Below are 23271 nucleotides of genomic sequence, written 5' to 3'. Positions count from 1 at the left end.
TGTCCGTTTTGTGGGTCCAGTTTAAGCAATTACTAAAGTATAACACTTTTACTGTAACACTGTATTTTTAAAGTGTGGTATTAGTTACTTTTACTTAAGTAAAGGATCTGAATACTTCCATCACCAAAACACTTTCAACATAAAATAATTATAACCAGGACTCACTATTATTGGTAAACTCAAATAAACTCACAAAATAACTTGCCAATGTATACATTTCTTTAAAGATAACATTTATAAAATGAACTAAATGGCAGATATGTAATCTTGTCAAAAATCAAAATTTTATGTAAACTGTTAAAACTCTTCCTGGTACTGATACTACTGCCGCACCTGTTTGTGGTACAGCTTAACATACCATCAGTATGTGTGCATGTATTTAAAGGTAAGCCCACGTGTTGTACACACCTTTACATTCAAAGATGGTAAATGTCATGCAGACGATATTTGTGGAAGAAGCACCAACGTTTTCATTCACACCTGCTTGTCTTTGTGTCGCAGATATGTTAACTAGTCCCAGTATCATCTAAAAATTCAGGAAAAAGCTCAGAAGCAAATCTCTGTGTTCAAGTCCAGAAACAAATACTCTGTTTTTAGGCATTAAACACCTTATAGGGTACATTTTTAAAGTTTGTCTTGATGGAGCTGCAAGAGGAAAGGTTGTGTTGTAATGAATAGATCTAATCCTCTGTACTGTAATTCTTTTAAAATGCCCCCCCCCCCCACACACACACACACACACATATACCCACACCCACACAGCCACACACCATTAACCCGAAAATTTGAGTTAACATTAGTATGATTTAATATATCATTAGAAATCAAAGTTTGACTTGCTGGTGCAACTAAATAAAAAGTCCGGTTAAAAAGGATTCATCCTCTGAGGAGAATGCTGGAACTAACCACTGGAACTCTCTGAGGGCCATGAAGGTCCCAAGATTCACTGAGTGGAAATTAGTTTGTGATAGGCAACCTTGATGTAATGCACGTTCAGCTGGGAACATGTTCACCTAAAAGTTGTTTTGATGAGTTTTAAAGTATTCTGAATATCTTGTCCTTTAAAAGTTTATATTGCACTTACGTGTTGCACGTTCCTAAATACATTAATGTTCAATAGCAACACATTAACTGATATAACTGGCACAGAAACCCAGGGGCAAGTACATTTACTCAAGTACTGTACTTAAGTACAATTTTGAGGTAGGTTGAGGGTTCTGACATCTTTAGTTACTTTACAGATTTAGATTATCAAGAACAAAATGACACCAACAGAAATGACAAGTCTTTAAGACATTACCTGTTTTAAGTGAGTTTTACACAAAAAAGAAGATGATGTCAGTGATCCAGAAATATGTTTCTACTGTATGTGAGGCAGCAGAATCATGTGACACACAGGAGGGGTCACATCTCAGCTGGTTAAAAATAGCATGCACACACAGTAAACACACACACACAAAAACACACACACACACACACACACACACAGTCAGATCTCAGTAAACAAGCTGGTGAAAGTGAGCAGACAGCAGGACGTTAACAGGAACTCACAGGTAAGAAACAAATGAATCGTTGTTTTTGTAATCACAGCTGGATGTTTGTTTACATTCTGACAGAGATAATATATTATAATTATATTGGCTAAGCTGTCTGGTGGAGACAGATTAGCAGCTCTTAAAGTAAAAAAGTTGAACTGCAGGATAAAGTTTGTCCTCCAGCCAGCAGACATGACTGTAAATATAGCTGATGATTCATGGGAAGTTGAGTTCCACCTCCTTCACTTCGTATCCTCATGTTTAGCATGTTAGCATTTCTACATACTAACATTAAATTCAAGTGTCTAGTAATTTTGCTGATAATACTTACATACTTAATTACTTACTTATGGTTTTGAAAGCATGACTTTTTCTTTTTCTTTCTTGTCTAGGAGTATTTCCACAGTGTCATATTAGTACCCTTACTGAAGTAAACAATCTAAATACTTCTTCCAACACTGTCTAAGTAAGTGATCATAAAGAACCTTGAAGTGGATTTGTCACATAAGATCTTTTGGAGGATCTTATCTAAAGCGACACAGCAGCATTTTGGACAACTTGTCAACAATCCAGATGTTTTGCTGAGGCAGGTGAAGAGAGAGTTACAATAGCTGAGATGGGACAGGATAAATGTGTGAATTATCATCTCAATCTTTTAAACGTAGGTTTAGTTTTTCAGCTAGAAAAAAAAGATCAAAACAAATACTTTATTTGAAACTGACATTGCTATTTGGAGGCTTAAATAGGACTTAAAGTGGAATATTATCTGCATGGTGTCTTATTATCTGTCAAAGAGTATGCATATACAAGGCAAACAGAGTGGGATGGTACAGTACCACACTTGGCCAAAATGTCAGCCTTTTTCCAAAATAAAAGCCTCTCAGATCCTCTCAGTGACAGAGTTATTTTTTTGTCATGTGTACCCATTAGAAATGTGCGCCTACAGCAACAGCGGTCACTGTAATATGACAAACAGACTGTGTCGTATTAATGTCTTCTAAGTGATGGAACTTGCTGCTGCATGAAGGTCTGTCTTTAAAAGTTTTTCTGTGACATTTTCATTTTCCATAAAAAAATCTCTATTAAAGTAGGAAAACATCAACTAAAGTCCCACTATCTCTCAGCTTTTTTTGGATCTGTAAACAAATAATACTTAATAATATAAATACTTTTAAGTTGTATTTAAGTATAGTATTTAAGTAATAGTGCTACATTCAACTGGAACTCTGTATTTCTAAAATCAGACTTTAGAGGTTACAAGATAATAAAAGAAAACTTCAATTGAGAATCAACATCATGAGATGATGGGTTCCTCCTCCTCTCTTCCTCTTCTTGCCTCCAGGAGCAGAGATGGGCCCTGGGAGGAAGCTGGACGTCCCAGTGAGTGACCTCTCTCTGATCAGAGAGATCTGGGAGGTCCGAGTGAAGAAATACAGACATAAACAGAAGAAGGAGCAGGAGAGGATCGAGATGAGCGCATTGCCCAAGTAAGATGATCAAGGTTGTACAGTTACACACGTCAGCTGTCACAGTCTGTCACGGCATAACAGTAGTGTAGCGTGAATACTTTTACTCAAGTACCGTGCGTGAGTACAACTTTGAGCAACTTTAACTTTAATTGAGTATTTCCATTTTATGCTACTTGATAATTTTACTCCACTATATCACAGAGTGAAATATTGTACTTTTTACTACTCTTTTTGACACTTGTAGTTACTTTTTACACAAAAAAACATGTGATATAATGAAGTACTATAATCTACCCAAGTAGAATTAAAATATCTAAAATTGGTTCCACGCCAACAATAAAATGCTCGTACATGCCTTAATTAGTGATACAAGGATAACAGCTGAACATTCTGTGTTGAAGTAAAAAATGGTGGTATACTTAAACATTTATCTCAAAAAGGGTTGCTGAGGAGAAGCTGTAACAAACAAGAATCCCCACTTTAGCGTTGAGTAAAGTTTAATTAATCAGCATCTTCAAACACACCGTGGTCAAACCAAACTTCAGTAGCAGGAAGAACAAACTAAAGTTAGTAGAACACACACTGGAACAGTATTATCACTAATCTGTTTTTATTTTATTTTTATAATTGATTTTGACTTACAGATGTTTGACACCATTGATCCATGATGAGTAACACAATAATAACGTTTCAAATCAGCAAAACAATCCGCTCTGGACTCTGACTCTGGTTGTGGCAGTAAAACATCCACGTCAGTCACTGTCAGTGAGACGTTTGTCCACTTTTCTCTCCGAACTTCCTGCAGTTTGTCTCTGAGTTCTTAGACAGCCGCGGCCAAGTCCTCAAAGTATCTCAGAGGACGGACCTCGATGCTGGATGTAGATCCACTGAGTGGTGACAGTGACTGGCAGCTCAGTGATCTCCGGCTCCAGCAAGCTCTTTGATTCAACTCACTTCATTTATCTGCCGAGATCTGACCTGCTGTTACACATCGTAGCTTCGTTTCTCCAGAAGACGGATCAGCTCAGTCAAGATCTTCTCGCTGTCCTGTACTGCTTTATCAGCAGAGCCATTGATGGCCTCTGCTCCTGTTGAAGCATCATCACATTTTTCTTTTGAATCCCCTCTCAGCCCTCTCTGCTGTAGCTGATCACACTGCTGATCAGTGCGGCAGAATATTATAGGAGCAGATATTGTCCTGCAGCTTCTTGGAGGGCTCCACCAGCTTGTGTTTCTTTAACAGAGCCACATTATAGTGACAGCTGCAGGTGTGTCTCAGACCCATCAAACAGGACTTTCAGTTTTTTCTTGGAGTCCTTCAGTTCCTCCACTAAAACTGCCAACATGGTGTTTTTAGCAGGACAGGCCTCGGTGTGAAGTTCTGCCTACACTGAGGGCAGCTGTGGGATTTCTTCTCATCCTTTCCATCCAAGAAGCTTTTAATACAGTTCATGCAGTAGCTGTGTTGAGAGGGAGTAGTCACCGAATCCTTCAGTACATCCAGACAGATGGAACAAGAGACGGTTTCCTGGTCCAGCTGAACTCTTTTCTGCACCATTTCACCTCTTTGTGACAAAGCCTGTCTGAGTCTCACTTCCTCAAAAGTGAAACTAGTTTGAATTCTAATCTTATCAACATGTATTTGTGCAGTGAATGGGGCCTAACAGCTCCGGCACTGCACCACCATGTTGGTTACACCCATCTTTAAACTGTGGATCTGAGGCCGCTATAGTATTTTCATGAATGGACAGTTCAACCTCTCCATTTTCAAAAATAACCTTGTGCACAGCTGTCAGTTTTCACAAAAGGGTTTGTATACACATACCTGTGTATATATGCCGTCAAATCTGTTAAGAGCACGCCAAACGTGTAGGTGGCAGTGTAACAAGAAGCTCAAGCCCACGTTAGCCAATCAGAATCCAGAGAATGGCAACAACAGCAACGAATCACTTACTTATTCTTTTCTTCCTCACTTCCTCAGATGTCTAAACCTCTGTTTGTCTCAGTTTACATGCAAATGAGGTTTACAAAAATCTTCACTCCGGAGTTTTTAGAAAGACTCGTTTTCAGAGGCAAATTGTCTGTTTGCATGTAAACGAAAGGTACAAAGGAATTCATTCCAGGAAGAGGACGCTCTGCCAGAGAAAATGGGTGTTCAACACTTGTTTACTATAGAGCTTAATTCTGATTTAAAAGCTCTGCTCACCTCAACTTTTAGGAAATAAACGCTTTAAGAGACAGAGGGGTTTGGTGTAGTTGCCTTGTAATTTAGTAAAATCAAACTTTTAATTAGTAATTCGAATACATAAAAGACACGTTAATAAATCATTCTTGTAAAAAGTAATAAAAAGCCAATACTGAAGTGAAAACTAATGAAAACATAGTAAAAACTAATGAAAATATATTTTTATGTTAGGTGTAAGGGAAATTCAGAACTTAACGTTGAGTAAAATGTTTGTTTCAATCTTAAATACATTTTTTTTTGTAGTCGTTGTGGGCCCTGCTCAGTAATCCATCCAAAAGGGCAAAAAGAGAGGAGGCCAGGAGACGAATTACTGTCCAAACACAGGAAGGCAGAAAGCAACACTGACAATCTGACAGGAAACACACACAGGGGCAGCTCTCTCTCAGTCTACAGCAGACCTTACACACATCTTCATGCAGTTTGAAAGGAGCTTCTCCCGAGAGTCTGAAGCTACACTTTATGTGCATCTGGTGTGTCTCATTCATCAACGCCCTAAAGCTAGGACATGTCAACAGGAAGTTTAAAATATATGAAGCCTTCATATGCTATTTTTATGACAACCTGCAAACTAAAAAACTATTTCTAAGTGTATTTAAAAGAATGTTACACGCAGTAATGTTTCGAGTGTTCACCAAAATGAAAAAAAAACACAAATTTAGCTGCAGTTGCACACTTACTGTGAGCCAGTGTTGAAGGGGTTCATCCCAGCATCATGTACAGCGGAGAGACTACCCCCATTCTTCTGCTCAATATTAAACATTCATATCGTTGTATGATTTGTTATATCTGTCCTGAACGCACTGCAAGTTACTCACCAACTTGGCTGTATTCATGACAAGCGCATATTTTATCCCAAAGATGGTGATGCTTCTTTTCTTCTCAGTACTAAGAATGAATGAAAGCTGTATTAATATCTTTTTAGGCCAAATCTACTCTAGTAACATAAACATTTTTTAAAATGTAAAAAATATGTATATGGAAAAAAACATATTTTCCTTGTTAGGCCTAACATAATGTTAATTAAAGATTTTTTTTAACTTTAAATGTTTCTGTCTGTATCAAGTATGGTCAGTCTAACACAACGTTATTTTAATGTTTTCAAATCTCCACTCAGCTGTGAACAATGTCAGAAAGACCGACTCACACACAGCTGACTGTGGTTAGTCATTACTCTATGAGGGTCAAGGCTGATTTTAGTAATATGAACACACAGACAGCTATTTATAACCCAACATCAGTGCTGTGGTTCTACAATGACGGCATGTCAGCGTCACAAGAGAGCAGAAAGGTCACAAGTATAGAAAAGGAATATCCAGTTGGTCTGAAATCTAATCTGACATTAACATGAAGCTGCGGATGCCTGATTAACACGTCTGTCTGTCTGTAGGATCGAACAACAGTGGCAGTATCGTATTTACTGTAAGGCACTGAAGACCAAGGAACTCAACCAGCTGCATCATTACCTGGAGAGATCAACACTGACTGATATACAGCCCTGTACAGGTAAATATACTGGTGTAGGCAGGTAAATACTGCTGTATGCAGGTAATTTGCTGATGGTGTGTTTTTGTGTATCTTTATCTGCTGATTATGTTGTTTTTCTGTTAGAAGCAGAAGAGCAGGAGCAGAAAGGGTTAGATCAGGAGCAGAAGCTGATCTTACAGCTGGAGGGAGATCAGTGGATGGTAAGCTGGTTACACATTCTGCAATGTTCATGTGGAAGAACATAACTGGTAAAAACGGTCATATTTGTGCAGGACTTCCCCAAGGAGTTGCAGTGGATGACGTACCTGAAAGAGTGGCACGTCAGTGGGACAAAGATTTGTCGGCTGCCTGAGTACCTGGGTCTGTTCACCCAGCTCACCGTGCTTGAGATCCCAAAAAACGCCATCGCCGAGCTGCCACCTGAGATCGGTGAGGGGGAAACACAAGATTTAAGCATGATCAGGTTTTAGAGAGAGATTTGATTTTCAGTCACTAACCTAAGTTGAGTTCCAGTTTCTTAAACAAGTTTTATTTGTTGACGTTTTCTTTTATTCTTAAGTTTTTCCTTTAATCAGAACATGCTAGGTCATGTACCTAAAGTTGGTGTGCGTTAGTTTAGCCTCCTTAAATAAGTTATGAAATCAAACAAATGTTGCCGTGGAACAAACAGTCTCTTCTGTCCTCAGGGAAACTGACAGCTTTGAGGGAATTAAATGCCAGCTACAACTGTCTGTCCAGAGTTCCTCCAGAACTTGGAAACTGTGAGAACCTGAAGAGACTCGAACTCACAGGAAACCTCAACCTGTCTCAGCTGCCGTTTGAGGTGACGCAGAGAGGATGTAATAAACATCCTGTTTTGTCCTGAACAGTTTGTTTTTAACAAAGTACTGAAAAGTAAACAATCAAATAGACAGTGATTGTTAAAAGAAAGTTCCACAACGTGCTTCACTTTGTCAGAGCATCGGTTAGTTTGGGTTTTGCTGTGATTTTGTTACTAAATTGATGAGGTTATTGTGTTGATGATGTCACTCAGCTGAGCAGCCTAAAGCAGATGGCTCACCTGGACATTGCTGAAAACAGGTTCACATCGATCCCCATCTGTGCTCTGAGGATGAGCAGCCTGCAGCTGCTGGACTTGAGCAACAACAGTCTGACTGACCTGCCGCAGGACATGGACAGGTAACTGATGACATCACCACCACCTCTAATCTGATTACTCTGAGCATCAATAAACCGGATTCGGGATGTCCACTGGAAATTTCTCCGTTCTTGTTTAAATGTCTTTCAGAGGTGTCTTCCAGCTGATCACAACATCTGGCATGTTTAATTAGACAGCAGATCATTAGGAAGTCCTAACAGATACTTTGTGTCTGCAGGCAACTTTACGGACTTTGTTTTACATGTTGCCTACAAGCAAAATACATATAAGGGTCTCTCTGTGTGAGTGTGTGTGTGTGTGTGTGTGTGTAGGATGGAGCAGCTGGTCACCCTGTTTGTCCATAAGAACAACCTGTCTTACCTCCCTCACTGTCTCTGCAACATCTCCACACTCAAGATGATTGTCGTCAGCAGCGATGAGCTCACCAGCATACCGACTAAACTGTGCAGAAACCCTGAAATCAAGTACTGCATGTTAAATTCATTTTAGTAATTTGGCATTTGTTTAATGAGTTTTAAATGGAAACACAAAAAACACACAAAAAGCCCTACAGCTGTAGCGCTGCCAGTCTGCAGGTGGTGGTAGGGTTTAATCTGCAGAAGCTGTTCCACTCTTTGCCCACAGGGGGCAACTTCATGACCAAACCTAATATCTATCTATCTTTCTATCTATATGTATATATATAAACACACACACACATATATTTATATATATACAGTCTATGCTCAGAGTTTATCGCGCATATAGTCAGACTGTTCTCGGTTTTCATTGTGTCTACTCTCCCCCGGCAGGTTTATCCGACTGCGAGACAACCGCACAAGCGCAGAAAAGAAGAAGAGAGAAGAGGAGAAGAAAAAAGAAAAGATGAAGAAAGAGAGGTGGAGACAGCAGAGAGAGGAGGAGGAGGAGGTGAAGAAAGACAGCAGAGAGAAGGAGTTCATCGAGCTGTACCTCGACTCGCTGAAGGGCAGAGGTGACAAAGCTTTGTTAGTTATAACTCATTGGTGAACTGCAACAACATAATCAAATTATATTTATACAATTATATTTATTTATGATGTTATGTTTCCAGGTAGAACAAACTGTATGTATTTAAAGAAAGCCATTCATAACTATATTATAATTTATACTGTGGGTAATAAAACAACAAACAGTGCTCTGACTGTAAATTAAAATGTTTTCTCATTTTAACATGTGGAGTTTAAGTTATTCTCAAGGCCAATGATCAGATAAACCTGCTGACATGTTGTTTGTACCACACCAGACAAAGTCCCTGAATCCACCACCAAGGTCTCTATCTCCTGCCTGCTGTGAGGAAGAGGAGGTGGAAGAGGAGGAATATGAAGCTGACGTCTTCATCATGTGAAAGACTGAAAGATAATTTGAAGCAGGTTTTTTCAAAGCAGCACTAGAAAAAAAAATTTAAAATCACAATAAAGTGGTTTCATTCATGGGATACCAGACACATCTGTGAAACGCATTGCATTGTGGGATTGTTAGCAGAAAGTAATGTTGACCTACATGCTGTTGACAAAAGCTTAACACTGAAGTTCATATCTGCCAGTGACCAAGGGGAAAAATAAATCAAGATTATAACTTATGACTTAAAAATTAAAGTTTTAATGTCAAAATTGAGCTCAATGTTCAATCCATACAAAAAATGTACTTAAAAAAAAGATTTACTTTATCACTTTGTAACACTCAGAGAAAATGTTATCCAATGTGTATGAAATTATTTTATTAGAGCTGATCTAAGATCAGTCTTTTTCTTCCACGACAAGAATAAAAAGATTTTTAAAAAATCAAGAAAAAAAACAACCAAATTTCTCATGTTAAGTGACAGATCTGACACATTGTGCCAAAGTTAAAATAATTTAGATTAATTTAGAATTTAGATTTAGAAACTAAGTCTATCTTCTGACAACACTGACATTTTAACTATTAAATACTCAAATACTTAAAAAGTCAGTTGAAAAAAAAAATAACTTACTTCAATGAAATTGTGAGATAGTGAGTCAAAAGTATTTCATTTTGTTGTCATTTTCACCATTTCATCTATTTCCCCCCCCTCGTCAGTAATGAACTTCCATAGCTTAAATGACGGAAGGCTGTTTTTGAAACATAAGTTATTTGCATCTGTCACTGCTGAGGGATACTTTTTTAATTTGATGTTTGATTGTTTTATAAATAAATTTCTCCATAAAAAAAAATAATTCCAAAAAAATTGTCATTCCAAATCAGATTTCCAACATTTAAACAGTTTGACGTCAACTCATTGAAGCTCACTGCTTCATTATGAACCGTGATCACAAACCTACTTTACAATGTCATGTTTGGAACTGTTAATCTCTGGTCTGTGCAACCAATGTGAGGATTTTGTTTCAATGTTTTGTTTTCTCCAAACAAACACAATGGAGACATATTTGGGAGAAACTGGATTGTATGGTTGAGGGTGTAAATGTAAGTGTGACCAAACAGAAATGAGGCTGAACATCAGACAAATTAAAGATGGATTCATTTTTGCAACAAAATGTGTAAACGCAAATTACAAACACATTTAATGATTATTCCAATCAGTTTCTCCAGAAGGAAGTAAAAAGTGTTTTAACTTTATTTTTATTTGTTGATTTTTCTGTGTGATGCTTTAAAAAGTTTGACTGTGTTTTTATTATTCATTTTAATAAATGTTGGTAAAGATGTTATTTTGCTCAAATTCTCTGATTTTTTAAGTTACCTGGAAGCAAAGATTTAAAATTTCACTTATTTCATAAGAAAATATGTGACAATTTTTTCAAATACACACATTTCCCCAAATGCCAAATCCTTTAATTTATGGATTTATCATTAAAAAAAAAACAAGCCCACATTCTAAATTCCATACATTTGTCTTTATTATAATTATCATAGATATTATTCAAAATTATGTTCTTAAGATAAAAGCAACTGCAAATTCACACACACAAAGATGTCATTCAGCGTCTTTGTTTATATATAAAAACAGATATGAACATGTAGAATGATTAGAGGCACACGTTGAAAAGAAAGTTAAAGTGCAGCAATCAGCAAATGTTCTGCATCATGTACACGAGGAGAACTACTTGACTGCGTACGTTTCTTTTTCCGTTATAATTATCAGCTAAAATAAGTCTTCTTAGTATAACCAAATATTTATATTCAGTAATAAGTACTGACGTACAAAAACAAGTTTTAAAAAGCTTCAGTAATCATCAGTTCAGTTGCGTTTGTCTAAACTGGTGGCCATGTTGCTTCACGTCCCATCGGAAAGTTAAAAAAGATTGGCTACCAGAATAGGACTTAGAATGAAAAATGAACGCTTTTTCTACAAAAGCTCTCAAAGAGTTAGCATCTGCGTGAGAACTTTGCCTAAAATAAATACAGCTGATTATAAAGATGAGCACTGAAATCTTTCAGTATGTCAGTTTTCAATTCTGAGAAAAAAAAAAACGTTACAATTTCCCATAGCTCAAGGTGACCATGACTATTTTGACCTACAGTACAAAACAAAGATTTTCAGCTTACAATCATATTTGACAAAGAAAGAAATCTTTGACTCTTGGAAGCAGAAAACTGAGAAAAGACTAAAACATTTGCAGATTAATTTTGTGTTGATCAACTAATCGATTAATCGTTGGAGCTCTAGCAGAGATGCGCTGAATTATTCTTCACTGCACGCTAAATGTGTAGGAACTACACAGTGTTGTCCGGAGGAGTAATGGAACTTTCCTATGAGACATGAACACATCAGCAACAGAAAGCTGAACAGGAGGACGACATTGACAATATCAGAAAATACAGGATGTAAGTAATAACAATGGTGGATATTGCGTAACAACTCTGCACTGCTTCAGAATCAGAGTGTAAAAAAATATATAATGTTGGTCCAACTTTCTGTTTTTGACATCATCTTTGAGAAAGAGAGCAAATCAAACAGTAGATTAAAGGTTAAAGTCTCAGTCAAGTCCAAAAAGTTTGGTTTGAGGAACTGACGGAGAGCTTGGGGTTGAATTACAATAATAATTAGTGATTTTAAAAGATGGAGACAAAAGTCTGAAGATTGAATCTGCATTTTAGAAATCTTTAGATGAATCCTGTCTGGTTGTAACGTGATTGTGCTTCATGAAGCTGCATCCCATCATCACTAGACCACCCAGCTGTTTTTGTAGCAGCAACAACAGTGATGCTGCATTCAAGTCAAATTGGAAAAAAAGAACACCACACTTAATACTCGGTGAAGCTTTGACCGGACATAATCCTATGTAAAGTTTTGGTTACTTTTGTGACGTCGGTACTGAGACTTGTAAAGCCCCTGACACACCAACCAGACGGCTGACCGTGGGCAGAACAGGCAGTTGGACTGATCAGTCTCCCTGAGTTGGTCAAAAAGGTGCCTCGGAACACACCAAAGCAACGAGATGTAATATGTCTCCACAATAGCGGGCGGCACTTATCGGTATTGTCGCCCGAAAATGAAAACCTGCAGCTGACTGGACAAACACGTCACACGGGTCTGGTTTCTCCGGAAATTCAAAGCCAGACGGCTCGTTCAGAATACGATCTCATATTTTACTAAAATAGTTCATTTTAAGCGTGAAATTGATCATGCAGTTGCTGAATCTGTCTTCATTTCAGATCAACAAAGGTCAATTTAAAAGATTTGTCAGATTTTGAGAGATTCTAGCCACGCTTATCCCGCTCGTCATTTCCAGGTTTGCAGTCCAATCAGATTGGTCATTTGATTCCGATAGCTGGCAGTGCCCGCCTCCCAACCGAGCATGTCAGGTTGGCAAAAATGAAGGCCGCCGGCCCCTCCGGATGGACGACGGCACAAAACGGACTCAAATCACCGACCGCGCCCGACTGACCTACGGCTGATTATCGGGTTGGTGTGTCACGGCCCTTGCAGACAACTTCCCGTCAGAAGCTAGTATTTCCCACACATTAGATATAACTTGACTGCAGCATATATGCCATTTACAAAATGTTGACTGAGTGATGTATGGAGGACATGTAAGAGAAAAACTAAAATCTGTAACAGACAGTTATATCAGTACTAGATTACACATCTATCCCGTTCAGGGTTACCGGGGGCTGCATCCTGTCCCAGCCTGCACTGGGTGAGGTATGACACGTGTTTTTCACGGATTAGTTCATCTTTCATCAGAGAGGAATACTAAAAGCCATCTAGACAGCTGGGTGGAGTTTGGCGTCAATACAGTACAATTACAAAGCTGTTGCTATGGGTAAAGCATCTTCTGGCTGTAGCCATGGTAACAGCTCTGATTATGGAGGGAAGAGGGAAAGATGTGGAAAAAATATCTGAAAACAAAGTAACAAAATAGAAACAAAACTGAAACAAATGGCACAATTTGATTCTCAACAACCCGTCGGCTCTGAAAGTCAGAGACAGACTTGACACAACGAGAACAGAGCGCTCAATGCACGGATGAAGATCGGGCTGTCAGGCCTGGATCCAAAGCAGTTTAAACTACATCAGTAACTCAAGAGCACTCGATTTGTCCAACCTGGAGTGGCAGGCGGGTGGGAGGAGGAGCACTACCAGAGCCTGGAAATAACCAACAGGCTCGACACACTTCAAGTATTTGAACACAAAATTAAATGACCAGGTAGTGTCAATGGATGTAATACTGAAATGTGATCCAGTGACATAAGCGAAATAAGCGCACCAAGCCCGGCCAGGGGTTGTCATGGAGGAAAACAACTCAGTGTCCAGGATTTAGTCATTCATACTGTTGATTTATGATAACCTATCAGCTTTAGGTCACTCTCTTACTGGATCTCTTTTAAAGATTTAATTTGGACTCAGATATGCAGAGATACTTGAGATATTTATCTTTGAGATCCATTGAAAGCATTTTGCAGGATAACAGATGATTAGCTGTAAAAACGTCCTACATTTCAATAAAAAGTGGAGCGCTTTATAAATCTCTTTGTCAGACTCATGTCTAACTGAACTTATTTACTGCCATCAGGGGAGGAGGTAAAATATAGAACTTGATATTAAATCCATTGCAGGAATCAGTAAATTGTCCATGACACCTAGCAGGCTCCGTAACAAGAGCTCCTAAAAGCACTTCAAATGGTTTGAATTAATTTCTTAAATATATCAATGTTTCTATTTCTAGTTTTCTCCTCAATGTGAAACACACAGCAGGAGACAATGATGATGTCACAGCCGGCCAGAGCTCGCACATGCTCAGTGTGAGTGACAGTTCGGTGTCATGGTAACCGGTTATCCAAAAGTCTCATTATTTGAGTACAAACAGTCAGTAATGCGGAGATAAAATATGAACAGCAACAATAGAAAACAGCCACCCTGCCCCTGAAGGAGACAACTCCACTCCGACCAGTCTCACCTCTCCTGTGTCATATCCCACAATGCAGAGCAGCTCTGACCTCACCATCCTCCATCCCCATTTTTCCGTCCCGACATAAAGTTTCAGTTAAAACAACAGTCTGTAGTTTTGGGTCGCCTTGTGGTCAGCTGTGTGGATAATTCAACACACCTTCACCTCACTGCTGGTCTCGTACAAAAAGGGGCGTTAGATCTCCTGACTTCTGCAGACCTGACAGGTGGCGTTAGGTACAGCGGATACAGATGCAAAATGACTCCAGAGTGTTTAGGTTGCAACCAGACTGACGGCTATAAAAAAAAAAAAGAAAAAAAAAAAAAAACGTGAGTAAAATGATTTGCATGGTGGATTATACGTCATAGCATTTTAAACTAAATCACAAGTGGTATGTTTTCACATGAGTAGGTCTCTGTCCTCTACCAGGTGAAGGAAGTTAAGGTCACACTGGGTGCAGATGTGCCTCCCATCCTTCTCACTAGAGAAACTAAAGACCAAAACTAGTTCAGTGACATAGAGCTAAGGTGGACTTAGAGGCTAAGGTTCTCGTGTTTGAGTGGTAAAAATGTGCGCAGTGTAAATGCCACATTACTAGTTTGATCTCAAGCAACATTACCTCCTCTTTCTCTCAATGACTTCTGTCTCTCAATATGGTTGTTGGATCAACAAAATTGATATTGAACCAAATAGAAACCAGAATTGGAAGGACCAGACTATGATAAATCAGTCCTTGAATATTTTAAACTACATTGTTAAACTAAGTCGACATTTGAGACTTGTTTGAAAGGGAAATTAATTTGTGAGGCAAACATAAGGCAGTAACGTTATCTAAAAGAAGAAATATTTTACAGAAATAAATCTTGTCAGTGTGATTGCTGCTTAACATTCCCTGAGTCTTTTATCTGAACGTTCTGGATCTAAAGAAATAAAAAAATAAAAGTTGAAAACTGTTTATTCGGAAAGCCGACTCATGACCTCAACGCTGCGATTGGCTGGCCCGGCTTGTCACATGCTGCTGTCCTGCAGGAGCGGCTCAATGTCCTCCGCATCACTGGCGGGCATGGCCAGAGGGCTGGCGCTCTGAGCGTGTGCAGTGGAGGTGCTGCTGGACTTGCGGGTGGAGCAGGTCTTGGCCTCAGCCAATCGGTGGTGCTCAGGGATGAAGACAGCTACTAGGAGGGCAAATAAGACGGTGCACGCTCCAAACAGGAAGGGAGGACCGGGAATCATCGACTTCTGCAGACAGAGAGAAATTATGCGTTATATGTTTAAATTATGAACAATTATTTTGAAAACTGAATGGATGACTTCAAAAGATTGGCCTCAAATTTAATCCCAATTAAAAATCTGCACACTAATAAATGTCTATCTAGATATACACAACATAAGTACACATCAATATTTTAATTAATATACAATTAAATATTAGACTTGTTTCCACATTTGTTTTCCATATTATGGAATCAAGTAATTTCACTTCATGCTTTGGTAACATGTTACAGCTCAAACAGTGATGTCAGCTTTAAAGGAAAATTCCAACACGTGGCTCTGTTTGTAAATTTGGACTGCTGTCAGTGGCGAGAACAACAAAAACAATCGGTGCTGCCTACACCCTGTTATCCACCTGCTACAGTTAGCAGCCAACAAGTTTAGGGCAAGTTTTAAAAGGTGTTTTTGGCCTCTAAACATGTTTAAAATGTAATTACAAGTGCCTACCCATGTGCAGTGATTACTGCCGAGGGAATACAGCGAATCTGTCTGCAGTAGAAGTAACAGAAATGCATAAAAGTTGTGCTAATTCATACCTCTGTTTATTTCCTGCTTATTTGTTTTCCTATTGTTGAACTCATTCAATCCAATATTTCAAAATGTATTTTTTCCACAAAAAACGATTTGCTGTTGTTATTTCCTTAGTAACGACTATGTACAAACAAGCTCTGAGCTGACACCACAGTGGAGCCAGGAGAGCAGAGCGCCCGGCTGCAGCAGGTAAAAAGTTAAACAGCCCACTGTTGCTTAGTTACCTATGGGCATGCTCAGTAGCTCTTGAACTGCAGCTCTCCTGACTTCACTGTGGTGTCAGGTCACAGCCTGTTTCTACATAGGCATTACTAAAGGACATACCAGCAGCAAATCTTTTTTGTGGAAAAAATACATTTTGGAACATTGGATTGTATGATTTTGACAATAGGAAAATAAAAAAACAGGAAATAAACAGAAGTATTGATTAACAGAACTTTTATGCCTGTCACATCTACTGCAATCAGATTCACTGTATTCCCCCGGAAGGAAACACTGCACGCGAGTAGGTATTGGTAATGACATTTTGAATATGTTTAGAGGCTAAAAACTTGCCTTGTTTAAGCCTGTTGGATGCTAACTCTAGCAGGAGAATAACACGGTGTAGGCAGCACCGATTGTTTTAATTCTTCTTGTTACTGACAGCAGTCCAAATTTACAAACAACAGAGCCACGTGTTGAAATCAATCAGAATTCTTCTTTAAGCAACAAAATATCCCAAACCCCAAATGCTGTCATGACCCATAGGGTTCAGGTAAGGTAGCTTACTTCCTATGTGTGTGTGCGTACCTCTATTTTCTGTGTGGGTCGTCCTGCTACCGGATGCATATCGTCCAGCTCCACGTTGAAGAGAAAGAAGATAAAGCCATAGAGGGCTGGACCCAAACCGTTACAAAGACCTCTGATACCTGTGATCATCCCCTGGGCTACACCTGAACACACACAGACACGCACACACTGTTAAGAAATCTTCAAAAACGCTTTATAAAAAAAAAGAAGAAAAGAAAGTCACACACAAAGACACAAAAGAAAAAGAAAAGCATCTTTCTCCCGTGATTCTTGTTCTCCAAAAGGAGAGAAAGACATAGACAGAAAGACACACCTTGCTGGTCAGGGGCTGCACAGTGTGACACCAGAGCAGAGACTGCAGGGAAGGTGATGGAGGACATGGCTGCTACTGTTCCTGCTGCCCACATCATCCTAAAACAGATATGAATAAAAATGTAATTTTGTATAAGCAATAACAAAAACTACAAATGTGTACTTAGCAGGTGTTCTCACCATGGCTCGGAGCCAAAGCCATACCAGGCCAGCTGGAAGAGCTGAAAGCCCAGACCCAGAAGAACTGTATTCTTATTACCAATAGTCCTCATTAAAACACTAAGGAAGAGAGTCTGACAGACAGAAAGAGAGAAACATTGTACATGATGAAATGATACGCAATAGAATTCCATTCAGGTAACCGTCTACGTAGATGGAGACGTTATTTCGATACAGCCAATCAAATCTTGCGATTGAACAAGCGCATAATTTAATTTAAGTTAAATTACACACAGAGGCAATTTGAATTTGGCTGCAAATTTGAGTAACACATCCACAAACATTCATAGGTGAACAGTAGAGATGCACCGATCAACCGGCTGGTGACCAGAATTAAACGGTTTTCACGTGAACGGCCATGACCATCAGGTTAGACTGACATGTGCCGATTTTATGCCGGTCAAATGCACTCGGGTGCTGCATGTTTAACATTGCGCAACATCAGCATCACTCGTGCACATGCACCACCGCTCCATCGGCTGTTTGTGAAACGTCAGAAAAGCTCTGCAGAGCAGTGTGCTCTACTGATCTCAGGCAAATGGTCAGCCGCTCTCTCTCCCCTCTGAGGCTGAACAACTGGAACAAGAAAACCGCACTCACAGCTACAGTATACATCGGAAAATAGCGTTGGGCACATTGACTTTGATGACTTTACTGTTTATCAGACCCCAGATGAGACTAGAAGCTAATGTTAACAAACACTGACGGTCCCTCTGCCTGACGCCCCGCTGCAGGAGACGCAGTGTCTGACACGCTGTATTAACGTTACCGTTTTAAACGCTTTCCAGGTTAGTGGGGATGCATACCGCTCAAAACCAACATTAAAAACGTAGTAATCTTCCCTAGGCATTTGGTTTTGTTGGTAAACTGTGTGTAGAATGAGAGGTGACGTGAAATCATCCGTTTCAGGTAACAGCACCCTCGGGTACCATCTATTTGAAGGACTGTTCTGAGGTAACAGTAGCATTAGCAGATAAGCCCGTTGGTATTGTTCATAATTATGTACAATGACAAATAAAGCAAACTTGCTAAGAATAAATAAATATGGAACTACATGTTTCAGTAACATTACTGTCGACATTCAAAACGGGCCTGTGTGTATTTTGAGAAATATTATACTGCAAGGCTATATTTATTTTATTTTTGTTTTTTATGTATTATTTTATTTATTACCCGATTTCCCTATTTTCATACATACAGAAGTTTAGTTTGATAAGTTTATCTAATTTGTTTAGTTGGATATTGGATGTGAAAAGAAGGAAAAGGTTCCTCCATAATATTGCACTTTAGATGTGTACATTTTCCACACCAGGAGTAATTTCTATAATTCTATTTTGTAGGTATTGATTACCTGTTCAAAAAATGTTCTATGTTCTGCCATCATGTAAAATGCACCATTAAAGAAAAGATAGAAACTACACGTTTTTGTGTGCTTAAAGTAGTTAGAAAATATAAAATCAGAATCGCTAAAAAATTGGTATCGGCAGGCCAAACTCAATGAAAACTTGGAATCGGAATCTGCCTACAAAAGCTGTTAATCGTTGCATCTCTAGTGAACAGAAAACAGAGACTGATGATAAATTCTGTGATAAAACCACCATGATGGTTTTGGCTGGTTGTTTCTGTACCTGAGCAACTATAGAGAGGATTCCCACCATAGCAATGAAGGCAGCAATGGCTGCAGGAGAAAACTCAATCACCTGAAATACAGAACAAAATATCCTGCAGTGAGTGAATATTTAACATTTCACCAGTGACAGAATCTCATAAAATCTTATAAAAAAACACTAATGTAGTTAAAATCATCAACTCTCTGATGGGGAAACATCCTGAACACTTATATTATTGTCAATAAATGTACTCATGTTATTTACTTTCATCGCAGAGATACAGTGAAAAACTGAACAGCAATTTTAACATCCAGCCTGATTTTCACCAGAAGGAGGAGTCAACAAAAGAAGTTTAAAAGAAGATTAAAGCAAGTCATGACATCTCGCATAATGCTGGCTACTGTCCCAACTAGACAAAAGAAGAAAGCACTTGTACACCTGTCTGACAGTGTGAGTTAGTGTGTGTGTTACCTGTCTCAGGTAGAGGAAGAAGCTGGAGTACTGTCCGGCCTCAGGCAGGTAGGACAAGAACACTGTGACACAGATCAGCAGCACTGTGGTATCTTTTCCCACACGACGCAGAGACTGAACACACAAAACAAATCAGCTGTCAAGGCAATTCATCAATACAACGGTTTGTCAATCACTCAATCAGCTGACATCTGGCAGACACATTTACATTAACTACCTAAGAAATCGTTGCTGCCTGATGGCAGTGTTGGCGTCTCACCATTCAGCTGCCATATAGGACCAATCAAACAATCCTTTTTTAGAATGATCTACCTTTGTTGAAGTCTTCCAAATTAAACAGGTATTACTAACTATTTGTGTCAGTGCAGTAACTAATTAAAAGGCATTTGTTACAGTATATAACAAACTGGGGATTGAACTGCCAAATGTTACATGTTAAGCTATAAAGTATCATAATAAACGTGTAACTAACACAGATGATGTTTCTTCCTCCTCTTCCTCACAACAAACTATATGTGACGTTTGACCCTTCTCTTTCACACTGTGAGGTTTTCAGTCTCTGAACTCACCGCAAACGGGTCAGCCTGCTCCCAGGAGATGGGGAAGCCCCAGGACGTCAGCCTCATCTTGTCTGGCAGTGACTCTGGAACCACAAAGAACACAAAGGCTATGTCGGCCACAGCGATCACAGTGGCAACCAGGACAACCAGACTGTCACCGTACTGCGCCGACAGGTAGGCCCCAATGGCTGGGCTTGTCACCAAGCTGGCCGCAAAGGTTGCCGAAACCTGATGACACACAAAAACACAAAACTTTGCTGAGGCTGCGTTCACATTGGACCAGTTTGTGGCAGTTTGTTTAAGATTGCGTGAAAGATCTGAATCTGAAAACTGGGCCAACACCTGCAAAAGCAGGCCAACCTAAAAAGGAAGGTTTAAGGCCTTGAACCTCCCTTTTTAAAGAAGACTTTGGTTGGTTATTGTGTAAAAAGCATTAGTTTAAATATGTGTGTTGAATCATTATTTTGTTTTCATTATAAATGACAGATGAGGTTTGTCTCAAAGACAACAATTATTCATTAGCACCAAGTGATCATATGAGCTGCATGCATGAGTGCATGTTAGAAACCACAAACTAAACAGTAAAAGATTCTGTCTCTAAATTAGTTTGTAGTCCCTCAGTTTAAAAAGGGACAGGCTCTGTGGAAACTTAACATAAAATGTCCTAAGATAAACATTTTTGACCTTAAATTATAAAAACATAAGCAAATAACCAGTGAGCCATAGTCAAAAATCCTTTTTTTGTAGAACCACAATCCACCCAGCATACACCTATAGCAGGGGGACAGAGAATAGAATGCACTGCAGCAGCAGCTTTAATCTGTTGGCGCTACCAGTATAGGTTTCTGCACCTCAACATAAACCACTCAGACAAACTCAATCCAGTCCATTTGTACTTGTACTTCCTGTCCTGTCCATGACACCAGTTTACTGCAGAGCTCCATAATGGCAGGAAACACCATTAAAAAGATCTGCAGGACCTCCATTAAATATACACAATATTCTATTACAGTAAGCACATTGGCTGCAGTACTGCTTCATTATGTGCACAGAATTATACAACATTCAGTAAGATATCAGAGCAATGAGGTAGCTTTATCTTTAAACCTGTGACGTTCATTTTAAAAGTGTTTTGTGACAAAGTGAAACCCACTTCCTGCGTTAGTGACTAAAAGGCTGATGGATTTAAGCTTCCCATGTAGTTGTAGTTACCAGTCCGTAGGCGGTGCTTCTCTCATGCTCCTCCGTAATGTCAGCCACGTAGGCAAAGATCACCGAGAAGGTCACTGCGAAGATTCCTGAGACGGAGATCAGAGCGAAATACCACCTGGACACAGGACAGTTATCAAATCGTCAGATATGACCTACAATGTAAATAGTCATGAAACTAAATTTTATGAGATTATCTATTTTATGCATTAAATGAGACACACACACACACACACTCACACTCACACACTCCTAGTTTCCTCAATTTCCAGATTATTCAAGTTAAAAAAAGCTGCAGATTCTCAGTAAAATGAAGGAGGTATTCCAAGCTGTATTATGTTGCTAATGTAATATTATGTCAATTGAGATTATTGTCTTAAAAAGATTGTATGAATAGGTGTTTTCTGTCACTTACATAATCAGGAACCGATTAATGCAGACTGTGGCATAGGAGGTGATCGAGACAAGAAAGTCTCCTTTATGGCTCCAGGGATTTGATTATGTTGCTGCCTTGATCTGTTACCCACACTATTCAGCTGAGCTCTGGCTAAGGCTTTTTTGGGCCCGACCCAAGCTCTACTGTCTATTAATGGATTAAAAGAAAGCCATTTCAATAATCAATTATAGTTTAGGAATTATTCAAGAAAAAAATAGAAAATATGTGATTGTTCCATGCTATGAAATCTTCTATTTCTCGGTCTCACAAGATAGAAATTTGAATATTTTGGGACTTTTGCTCAGAATACACAAGACCTTTGATGACATCACTTACAGAAAATTATATTTTAGAGGTCCTATAACTGATTAAATAAAATAAAATCAAAGAACATGTCTTCTGTCTGATGAGAAAAAAAGATAGGTGTCCTTTGCTGTGATTGAGACACTATAATGCTGTTTCTGTGTAATAACAGCTGTTAGAGGGATATGCTACACTGCTCTTGTTTTATGAATAATTAAAAACAGAGCAAACACTGTGTCCTTACACGAAGAGCACATGAACACTGAAGCTAAGCTGTGAAAGAAGCAGGAGAGGAAAGTATTCTTTGCTCTCAGCAGCATACATGCTGATCCTGAGCCGCTCACATGAACAACATGTGACTGTTCAAACTCCAACAGACCCTCCACTAACTATTGATTCAAGTGAGATCAGACCAGGGATGCATCATTTTATTTTAAGATTAAACAATTACTTTTTTATTCTATGAAACATCAGAAAAAAGTGAAAACTGTCCAAAGCCCAAAAATGCTTGGTTTATTGGGATATAAAAACGGAAGCACTCAGAGTAGATATTAAACTGAAAATCTTTGAATTTGTTGGTAAAAAAAAACAAAAACAAAAAAAAGACATTTGAAGACGTCTCTTGGGACTCTATTCAGCAGATTAATCAATAATGAAAACGATCATTAGTTGCAGTCCTGCTCATAAACATGCCACCCTGAGTTTGCAATGTAAGCTGATCACATCTGATGCCAGTGGATCAGTTTAAATTATTTCCAGAAACAAACAGACCTCAGCAGAACTGAAGAGATAGACAACAGAGAGCAGATCAGAGCGGAGTGTTTGCTAAATGTACAGTACCAGCAGCTGTATAGGAGGTTTAGAAGACTAATGACTTTACGAGGATTCAGACTGTCACTAAAAAGGTCTAACATGAGGTTTCTCTGAGGTAACAACTAAGTAGAGTTTAGACTCTAGGACCCGACCCACGGGTCTGGTCGGGGCGATATTTTCCGCCGCTATCCTTGAGCCGGGCCCTTGATCAAGCATTTGTGTTTTATTAATCATTACTTTATTAGCATAATTGGGTGGGGAGAAAGCTATGCCTCTCCAAGGTCTCCCGTAGCTCTAGGCAATGCGGCCTGTGCGTCGGCATGCAGATCGTGGCGAAGGACAGTATTAATTAGGTGATCGAGACAAGAAAGTCTCTTATTTGGTTCCGGGGCTTTGATTATGTTGCTGCCTTGATCTGTTACCCACACTATTTGGCTGAGGGAGCTACGGGTGGAGATTTCTTTATT

General features: G+C 39.1%; 2 protein-coding genes and 1 long non-coding RNA gene across 4 annotated transcripts in view; 2 read left to right on the top strand and 1 right to left on the bottom strand.

The window, feature by feature from the left end:
- Nucleotides 1–1447: 1447 nt before the first annotated feature.
- On the top strand, nucleotides 1448–9291 carry lrrc2 (leucine rich repeat containing 2). Of its 2 annotated transcripts, none has more exons than XM_034871798.1 (10): nucleotides 1448–1553; nucleotides 2878–3022; nucleotides 6637–6752; nucleotides 6861–6934; nucleotides 7007–7163; nucleotides 7421–7557; nucleotides 7768–7913; nucleotides 8205–8357; nucleotides 8685–8866; nucleotides 9158–9291. In XM_034871798.1, exons 2-10 carry the CDS (start codon nucleotides 2886–2888, stop codon nucleotides 9205–9207), a joined length of 1152 nt encoding a protein of 383 aa, XP_034727689.1. In that variant the 5' UTR covers nucleotides 1448–1553; nucleotides 2878–2885; the 3' UTR covers nucleotides 9208–9291. The 2 variants fall into 2 exon arrangements, with proteins under 2 accessions (XP_034727689.1, XP_034727688.1); XM_034871797.1 differs by having other exon boundaries at nucleotides 6858–6934.
- Nucleotides 9292–11711: 2420 nt separating this feature from the next.
- LOC117944725 lies at nucleotides 11712–12124 on the top strand. Its single transcript, XR_004656641.1, has 2 exons — nucleotides 11712–11934; nucleotides 11986–12124. It is a non-coding gene; the product is annotated as an uncharacterized LOC117944725 (long non-coding RNA).
- An 847-nt stretch (nucleotides 12125–12971) lies between these two features.
- mfsd14bb (major facilitator superfamily domain containing 14Bb) overlaps nucleotides 12972–23271 on the bottom strand; it is an 18055-nt gene continuing 7755 nt past the window's right edge. Inside the window, exons 4-11 of the mRNA XM_034872259.1 lie at nucleotides 21256–21389; nucleotides 20053–20271; nucleotides 19484–19597; nucleotides 19031–19102; nucleotides 17364–17476; nucleotides 17185–17282; nucleotides 16872–17014; nucleotides 12972–15518 (exon numbers count right to left, since the gene is read on the bottom strand). Coding sequence (XP_034728150.1) covers nucleotides 15288–15518; nucleotides 16872–17014; nucleotides 17185–17282; nucleotides 17364–17476; nucleotides 19031–19102; nucleotides 19484–19597; nucleotides 20053–20271; nucleotides 21256–21389 — 1124 coding nt within the window. The 3' untranslated portion in view covers nucleotides 12972–15287. The remainder of the gene's footprint in view (nucleotides 15519–16871; nucleotides 17015–17184; nucleotides 17283–17363; nucleotides 17477–19030; nucleotides 19103–19483; nucleotides 19598–20052; nucleotides 20272–21255; nucleotides 21390–23271) is intronic.

Source organism: Etheostoma cragini, chromosome 5, assembly GCF_013103735.1.
Source record: "Etheostoma cragini isolate CJK2018 chromosome 5, CSU_Ecrag_1.0, whole genome shotgun sequence".
Lineage (NCBI taxonomy): Eukaryota > Metazoa > Chordata > Actinopteri > Perciformes > Percidae > Etheostoma > Etheostoma cragini.
Note: the sequence above shows the minus strand (reverse complement) of the source record. Positions and strands in the feature narration are given on the sequence as shown.

Bases quoted from the DNA above. Each gene is read 5' to 3' on its own strand.
- lrrc2 (XM_034871797.1), top strand. From the start codon at position 2,886: ATGGGCCCTGGGAGGAAGCTGGACGTCCCAGTGAGTGACCTCTCTCTG. The intron at 7,164-7,420 runs GTGAGGGGGAAA...TTCTGTCCTCAG, and splicing joins CGAGCTGCCACCTGAGATCG to GGAAACTGACAGCTTTGAGG. The intron at 7,914-8,204 runs GTAACTGATGAC...GTGTGTGTGTAG, and splicing joins CTGCCGCAGGACATGGACAG to GATGGAGCAGCTGGTCACCC.